Source organism: Etheostoma spectabile, chromosome 9, assembly GCF_008692095.1.
Source record: "Etheostoma spectabile isolate EspeVRDwgs_2016 chromosome 9, UIUC_Espe_1.0, whole genome shotgun sequence".
NCBI classification, from domain to species: Eukaryota; Metazoa; Chordata; class Actinopteri; order Perciformes; family Percidae; genus Etheostoma; species Etheostoma spectabile.
The window spans coordinates 24,262,103-24,271,364 of NC_045741.1; the positions used below are offsets into that span (position 1 = coordinate 24,262,103).

The 9,262-nt window shown below is 42.1% G+C and overlaps 1 protein-coding gene across 2 annotated transcripts in view; it reads left to right on the plus strand.

Annotated features, from left to right (window-relative positions):
• The window catches only part of oca2 (oculocutaneous albinism II), a 49,175-nt gene that overhangs the window by 20,439 nt on the left and 19,474 nt on the right, over window positions 1-9,262 (plus strand). For both annotated transcript variants that reach the window (XM_032526714.1, XM_032526715.1), the window contains exons 15-18: window positions 4,957-5,089; window positions 7,438-7,585; window positions 8,074-8,131; window positions 8,306-8,414. In XM_032526714.1, the coding sequence (XP_032382605.1) occupies window positions 4,957-5,089; window positions 7,438-7,585; window positions 8,074-8,131; window positions 8,306-8,414 (448 nt within the window). The remainder of the gene's footprint in view (window positions 1-4,956; window positions 5,090-7,437; window positions 7,586-8,073; window positions 8,132-8,305; window positions 8,415-9,262) is intronic.

Sequence of the window (9,262 nt, forward strand, 5' to 3'; positions counted from 1 at the left end):
GCTCGGTTCACACCTATCACCATTTCAAGCCCCTGGGGGACCAAAGGGAGGCTGGGGAACTCATATTAAATGTTAAAAATCATAAAGTGAAATTTTCATGCCATGGGACATTTAACACCCAATCTCTGCAGCTTCATACAGTTTTTAGCAACTCTTAGCTAATGGTTTTGGTTTGTTAGTCCGGTCTTTCATTCAGCAGCTGGTAATAAAAATTACTCTAATGATAATGATACATTTTACAAAACAAGTTAAATAAAAGATCCTAGAGGGAACTTAATATGTGTCAGGTAGTCATGCACTTACTGTATCCTGAGAGTTGTTACGTGCATACTGTACATGCATACACATTTATAGTGTACATACAGATATTTGTAAGTGTTTCATTAGTATGCGCTGTGGATGAATTGAATCATCTGTGTTTGCTGGGTTGTACATGTGTTATCTCTGTTCAGCACAATCTCTCCATGTGTTTATCCAACCGTGAGCGGTGACCCTTATTTATGTTGATGTGCTTGTGATGAATGGAGATGTTGTGGCAGTAAAACCAATTTTTATTTTTGCTGCTGCCATCGTAAATCAGGGGAATTCAAAATGTCAAAACAGTGGAGAATAAACAGTAACACCTTCCTATTTCAGGGTACCTGCCCGGTGGCTGCTCCGCTCTGGCTGTCGTCCTGTAGTCAAACGTTTATGACGTTTGACTTTGAATTTCTGCCTACTCCTTTATACTTTTAGCATAAATATGACATGTCATGCAGTTCATACAGTCATAATAAGCAACAAAGCGGCTCTGAGAGGATCCTCTGCATTTATTTATTTCCTCTGCCCGTCTTGAGTCATGCCTTCCTAGTGCTTCCCCTTCCTGCAACACACTCAGCAGCGCCTCAGCAGCAGCTTGCATTGGTGTGGCCCTGGTCTTCTATGAGTGGCACCCTGGGGCACCCTGAAGACCCTTTCTTTGGGGTTAGTGTCTGACTGAACCTCTGAAGGAGACAGCGTCACTCATGATGCAATAATGTGCGAGAGCATGTAACTGAACACCCAGCTCTTTTTCCTGTGCTGGATTTTCTCATGTTCAGAATTTATTTTAGCAGCTCATTGAAATGTAATTGCCCCTTCCCGGGGCTGCAAATAAGGAACATATCAATAATAATAATCAGTCAAGGGGGGCCTGGGGGATTTTATTAGAATGTAGCACAGAAAATCTGCTTAGAAACATAGGAAATATTGATCAACGTTTTACTTCTAAACTGTACTCAAAATTTCAACAAAGTACACAGTTGCCATACAACTTGTTTTTAAAGAGTACATCCATTCACCAAATGGGAAGGCAGCTGTTGGAGCAGGCTGCAAAGTGACAGTACTCTTATCCAATGGAAATCAAATTTGTCAGATTGACAGCCCTCTAGCCCAATGGATAGGGGTGACCCCATGTGGTGGGGGAAATCATATTTCACGGGGGAGGGCGCCACCCCGGGCCCCCCCTCTAGAGGCCCCCTCTGTTTCCCAAGACCCGAGATGACGTTCTGAATGTCTTCTGTTTTGTCCACAAGTCAAAGAAATTCAGTTTACTGTCATAGAGGAGTGAATTTGTGACTTTTTTTTATAAACAACGACTCCAACAGATTAACCTATTATGAAAATAGTGTAATATATATGTTTGTGTTTAGAATTGTTTTCTTTTACTCAAAAGGTCTACTTGAAAATCTTGTAGGAACTGCAAAGAAAAAACGTCCCGTCGCCCTGCTGTGGCACATCACAGGCCTGCCTGGATTTAAATAACTGTCAGCCTAACTGACACTAACATTGTTCTTCTCTGCCCCTCCCATGATAGTTTGGAAAAGTATTAAGAGGCATGTTGCGTTGTACAGATTATGACAAAAGCGATGACAGTAAACAGCAGTAAGAACATTTTTTTGGAGTTAATAATCAAAGCAGCCTGTCTCTGTCTAAAAAGGGAAAGGACTTGTAGGCTGCTCTCACACCCTTCACTCTTCTCAGATTCAGAGAGCCATAACGCTACATCTCTAGAAGATATGACATTTTCCCAGCTGCTACATGTGGCGTCTGTTCCCTGCGTGTGACATTTTAGCCTTTGCGGGTGCAGCAGTATGTGGTGTCCTCCGGTATGCGGTATCTGCGACCACAGCAGACTCCCACGGCCTGCTGTCCAGTTTGTCTTGGCTCCGTTTCCCAGGTGACAGATCTGCGAGAACGCAGCAGCAGCTCGCCGTTCAGTCATGTCTGGCGTCTGATAAGGACAGCTTGTGTGCACATGCGTGGTTTGCCTGCCTGTTTGTGTGTTTGTTTGTTTGCATGCTTGCTTATTTGTGTGGAAGGGATCTCCGGGAGAAATCCAGTGATAGAACGAACGGCACAGCTGTGAGGTGCGTTCAGGGTGAATCTGCCCCTCAGAGTGTCCTGTATGGACAATACACAATCTACCTCTTTTTGGTATAATTTCATTGATATAACAATTTCCAGGTCAGCAGTCAATATATCATTAAAATAGTCTAAGTTATAATCCACAAAATAAAAAGGGGGACGATTCCGGTTTCATGTATTTTGATCATGGTAACAGAGCGTGATTATGATCTTTCTTGGCACGTCAAATATCATTTCACTTTATGGCCTGTTTAAACCACACAGTTAAAAACAGACATTACAGGGGACACGCCACCAAAAACAGGGACGCCTTGTCACTGTCAGTGTTGGGCAAGTTACTTTTAAAAAGTTACTAGTTGCAGTTACTAGTTAGTTCTTCCAAAAAGTAACTACACTAGTCACTTATTTACAAATTATAAAAGTAGCTTGTTATTTCAGAAAGTAAATATTGCATTACTTTCAATTTTAAATATTTAAATATCATGTTTAAATGCTCAAATGTGACCCCACCTCCCCCCCTCTTTAAAAGAACTCCAAATACATGTGCATGTTCTGCAGTTCCTTGGCGGGAAAAGTAATGGCTATGCTTCCATTTAGAGAAGGCTTCTTTGTGTTGTTCGTTGTGTGTCCAACTGCGTGCTTTTGTACTCTACCTCTGATTGGCTTACCATGACATTTCACTCAACCTCAGCCAATCGTCAGTATGTATCCGCTTGTCTCGTGCACTGCCCACCAACCATGGAAGAACAGTAAAACAAGTCGTTGCCTCTCAGCTCAGAGACCTAGTTGTTCTGATGAAAAAAAAACAGCTCCAATTGTAGTAACAGCAACGTTAACGCCCGTTATTAAGATGGGAAGAATAATCAGTTAGATTACTTGTTACTGAAAAAGTAACGCTGTTATTCCCATCACTGGTCACTGTACATTGGCTCTGAAATATGGACACACTGCGGGAACAGGCTGCAAACAGAGATACATCACAGCAGCAAGCTTTGTATTGTTGGAATGATAGGAAACATGTTCCAGAGAGACACAGATACAGGCCATTCAGATTCTAGTTTACAACCAAAACTGCAATAGTGAGAGTTTTCACTCACAGCAGGCTTGCACGAGCAGATATCCTCGACGCACAAGGCTGCCCTGAGGGTGAGAGAGCAGGTCTCTTCGGAGGAATGAATAAAGGAGTGGTAGAGATGTACTGTACGAGTGAGGCAATGAGGAGACACAGTGATGAAATCAGATCGTCTGAACCTCTGTGTTAAATCTCTGGCATAATTGATGATATGCTTAAGACCTCTTGCACACCTCCCACAGCTGTTACTGAGATTTCACTTAGAGTCGAACATTCAAACTTTATACTTGATTAAAGGCTTGATACCTGGTGTTTTAGATAATTATTTAATGTGGGAGAATATCTTAATTTAAACTTAATTGCGTTGACTGATTTAGTTACATGTGTCGTGTGCTGGTTCATCCTGCAGCTCTCCTCCTCTCCCTTCATCTTAAACTTCTGTTGCAACATGAAATTGTAAATCCTGTAGAGGTCACTATTAACCACTTTCATCACTGACTATTTGTAGTTCTAGTTACCATGCTGTGCAAGTACAAGAAATAAATACTTTAATTAGAAATGGAATCATATGTATACAATATCAGACACACTTCCAATGTGGTATCTGATAAAATGATGGTCTTTGTGAAAGCTTTTCCCTCAAATTTCTTTTAAAGAGCATATTATACTCCTTTTCTGGTCTTAGGACTCCGACAGGACTCCTACAGAGCAGTCTGACATGATTCATTGCATTATAAACATGTAGATCGTCGGGCAACTCTCACCGTCATCTGTGGCTCCTCAGAAAGTTTGGTTTAGATTCTTTGATGATTGTGATTGGTTTAAAGAAATACCAAAAATTAGGGAACGTTTTTCTCCCATCCCAGAATGCTGTGTGGATGGTATGGCAAAGTGAGACTGTCTTCCAAAAGACCTCCGAATGGAGACAGCTCAGAGCGTGGAGCACCATGAGTGTGTGTTTCATTGACGTAGACGAATACAGGAAATGACCCCACTGAGACCCAATGAGATCCGTGCGTTCACAGCTGGACAGAGCTAACCCAAGGTGCCTGCAGGGCTCACGTCTGAATGCATTTACCTCATTGTTTGAAACTTTGGTATTGTTTAACATGAGGGTACAACATTATAACAATATTTCTATTTCTGAAAAGATGAAAAAGCTAAATATGTGCTCTTTAAAATTTGCCTCTAACCAAACTAGAACCTGGTGGACATAAATAAATAGGCAATTACCACTGCCCTTTTGTGTGCAACAATTAAATTCTTTGATTTTCCTTTTGCATGTAATTTCCTCAGGCTGCACTCAAATAAAAACTTATATTGCTTATAGTGCCACTTAATATAAAGCTACTGGATGCACCTTATCACCTCCAGATGTTCTTGTGTCATACCAAAAAACACTGCATACAGATGTCTGTCTGTTGTCTCACCAAAACTGATGTTTAGGCACTAAAACTTACTTTTGAATGTCTAACACCTTATTATTCTTTGTCTTACAGGGGATTGATTTTGCCAGTTTCACAGGCTACATGTTTCTTGGAATATGCCTTGTCCTCCTCTCCTCGTTTCCTTTCCTGCGGCTGCTCTACTGGAACAAGAAACTCTACAACAAAGAGTCCATTGAAATAGTTGGTGAGTTGAGATGAAGGGTGCCGTCGGGCCGGGCGAGTTAGCATGTTGTCATGGGGCTGAAATGGTAATGAAATTGTAGGATTGCTCTGGATGTGGCACAATCTAGAATCAATTATGATGGCTTTTTAATATAAGTATGAAATGTATTAACCCTTTAAGAACATCTGTGCACATACTACCCACACGGCAGCTACTCATTTTCTCATAGACCTCATAGAAACGTCATTAACTCTGCATTACGGTCTCGGCCCTCTAACTTCCACACATGATGTGTAGTACCCTCTGAATTGAAGACTTTCCAAGGTAATTTCCACATGATTGCATTCACATTGTCCTCATTGTCCTGAATGATGGCGTGCTGGTTAATAAAAGGGAAGATCTCTCTGTGGTCATGATGTAACTGTTTTGAGGTTATGTCTAAGTTCACAGCTACTTTAAACATGTGTGTAATTAAAGCCCTCATGGGGGCTAGGCTAAGAGCCAAACCAAACCAAACCAGATCAAAGGAAGCAATCATGGGTGTGTCCCAATCAGAGCATGTGAGTGGAGCCGAGCGCGTGAGCTGGAGTATCTGGGATGGAGTGCAGAGCGATTTCTTAAATGTTGGAGCATCACCTTAGCCTCAGCAATGTGAGCAGAGCGTGGTGAAATTTAAATTTAACAGCGAAAAGATAATAAGCAAAAGCGGCCGGGATCAGCAGGGGACAGGCCTGTTGTGTCCCCAAAAGTAACACAAGTAGACTTTATATTATACATTGTTGTTTTCCATCAAATAACTTCATAATCTCAACATTTCTGAGAGCACTTGAAAGCAGCTTCACTTCACGAAGAAAGAGAAGGAAACGAGACAGAGCGACTGTGCTTTTGTGCTGGAGCTTGTTGCAGGAAACATTCATCTGAGTGCTTGTGTTTCATGTTTTCCCCTCACATGACCACGATAGAGGCAGTGATGTTCCTGTTTACTGTACGGGACTCTCACACCGCCTCAAAACCAACTACCTCCGGCGCCCGGATAGCTCAGTTGGTAGAGCGGGTGCTCATATATAGAGGTTCCCCCCCACCCCCAACCCCTAAATACATTATCCCCATTCTGTCTGACAACCATCTTAGTGTGACTTATTTTAAAATCCTTTGCTTTGGTGAAACCCTTTTGCCTTTCTAAGGAGCTTGGCTCCCTCAAGAGTGTGATGACTCAGCCGGTGTCCCGACACCACACGGCTCGACTCAGGAAACCCCTTTCACTCTGATGTTCAGCTGTTGGCGTTGACTAGTCTGTAGTAAAAAAGAAAAGAAAGTGAAAGCAGCCGTTGAGCAGCACAGCGCTCTAATCTTGGTTTCACTGTTTGTGTATTTTTCTAATTGTTCTATTGTACAAACTATTTAACTAATCTGGTACACCGCAGTTCTTTTATACATCTCAATAATTATCCATTAACAGACGTTGTATTGTCCAGACATTGTCCAGCGATAGAGTAAGATCATTTAATAAGAGTGAAAACCACAGGGTGTGTTTCGTTTGGAGAGTAACTGTGTCCTCCATCCCAGAATCTATCCGCTGCTGTCAAAAATCTTTGCATTCAACACCCTGTGGACGTAGATAATGGGCAAAGTAACAAAACAGAGACATTTGTGTGTTCTAGAAACACAGCCACCTCTTATCAGTGTTGACCCACAATACAGTGCCCCCGTAAGAGAGCACCTCAGCAGGGGATCATTAAAACAGACCACCAAGCCCCAGTCGTCACCACATGTAAGGAGTGAGGAAGACCGACTGTTTGGAGCGGCATTGTCCCACTGAGCCTGAGGCAGACTGAAGGAGCTGCGCGGACCGTTCAATGCAGGCCTGATAGCCCATCAGTAAATCCCACCCTGTGGAGTGTCTGCCTCTCCCGCCAACCTGGCCTACCTTGGAAACATGCAGCTAAATCAGCTCAAAGCCCCTGCCACGACTGGTAATTGTGCAGATTCGCTTACAGGAATGTTTTTCCTGTGCCGGTTAGATCCTATTAAGGTCACCTAGCAACCTTTCTGAAAAAGGATGGCACCTACTGATATCTACACGGGCGTTCAACTCCCTCAGGCTGTATCTCTACTTTATCATTGGCTGTTCCTGATCCGGTCAATGTGCCTATCGCCTGGCTGCATTGGTCCCTCTGTGGGGGATCACAGCAAAAACAGCAGAAACATCTTTATATTCTCTCTGTAAGCCTCGGCTATAGAAGCTATTACCAACTAAATCCCCCACTATAAACATGCTACAGACTGTACTGGTCCTAAGCTCCACCACTGTAATGACTGTGTAGTCCATGTGTTAACAGGCCAGCTTTCTCTTTGTCCTGCTCCTCCAGAACTCAAGCATGAGATCCTGGTCTGGAGGCAGACGACTCAGCGCATTAACCCCGCCAGCCGAGAGGAGACAGCTGTGAAATGCCTCCTGATGCAAAAGGTCCTCAACCTGGAAAGTCTGCTCCGCAAGATGATGAAAACCTTCCAAAGGTTGAAAGAAAACACTGAAAACAGAAAATATACTGCATCTGTCATGTTTTTATCGCCTCTGACACAAACCCATTCTATGTACTTAGTTGTTTTTGTGGCTTTTTCATAAAGCAATCCATTTTTTTTGCTGCTTGTAGTACAGTTCGTGACAGGATATCATATATGACTTCATTGGTGCATATTATGTGATCGAGACAAATAATTCATTTTCATTCATTCATCATGACATTGTTGCTTTTTTTAAATTGTTTAATACACAACATTGTACTTTCTATTTATTTAAGTCCAAGAATAGTTTCCTTGTATGTTCTCTTGTCCAAGGTGTTTTACAGACAGTCATAACAAATACCAAAAAGAGACACTATTTTCTATAATTTAACTAATATATATATGTATATTTTAAATAGAGTGATTAGTGTATAGTTAAATGTTTTTTTTCTGCTTTTAACACAGATCTCATGAGATTAAAATGTTGTTGTGTCCGACAGACAAATTTCCCAAGAGGACAAGAACTGGGAGCAAAACATTCAAGAATTGCAGAAGAAGGTAGGCTTAGATACAGACAGGTCCCTCACTCACTGGAACCGTGGTGCATAGATGTAATCTCAATAATAAAGCTAGCCCGCTCTTTGCAACTTCACATGAGACAAATACCATCAGTTGATGATAAAACCTTTAAAGCTTTCCCTCACCAGACACACTTGTTTTTCTTCTCCACAGCACAGAATAACTGACAAAATTCTCTTGGTGAAGTGTGTGTCCGTCCTTGGTGTGGTGATCTTCATGTTCTTTCTCAACTCCTTTGTTCCCAGCATTCATCTTGAGCTCGGTAAGTGCAGCACTATGTCATTATATCTCTGTTTTTAGAGCCCCCACTGGGTAGTTATAGCTTCTGTCAAGTAATTATGAAACACAGCCTTCTCTGTTCTTGCATTTGAAATGAGCCCAAATAATGGGCTGACCAGCAAATGCAACCAAAAAATAAATGGATACGGAGCTGCCTTTAGACCCATCACATTACATATATTTATGTTCTGCAAACCTATGTTGATGAATAATCATCTTGCAAAACTACAATATGCACACTTGACCTGACATTGTGTTTTTTTTAAAGAATTTCTTGGTAGCAATAATGCCGCGTTGCAGACAAACACCAGTGTACAATTTATTTACTGTTTGTGAGAAATGTCAATGATCTATCCGTATCCATTGACAAATACATTGAAAACATTGTTATGAACTTACTGTACACCTGTATGAATATGAATGGCTGAATGAGTTCAGCTGATTGTTCGGCCTGGACGAAAGCAAAGCTCTATATCTGCTTTCTCGCATATTTGGGGCATTCTTGTAAAAGTGGACATGTAGTAGTCTCCAGTATATCGACAACGTTTCATTAACGGGATAGTTCTGGTAACTCTGACTCTCTCATTTTCGGCCGGATGTCCGTCCCCGTCCTCTGTCTTTGTGCTGCCGTTCAAACCCCCGGTGGATTTATGAGGTTATCTTGGTGGCAGTAGCTCAGTCTGTAGGGGATTGGGTTGGGAACCAGAAGGTTGCTGGTTCAAGTCCCTAAATTGACCAAAGTGTGAAATTTGGATTGGTAGCTGGAGAGTTGCACTCCAGGTGCTCTTGAGCAAGGCACCATACCACCCCCCCCCCCACACCTACACACTG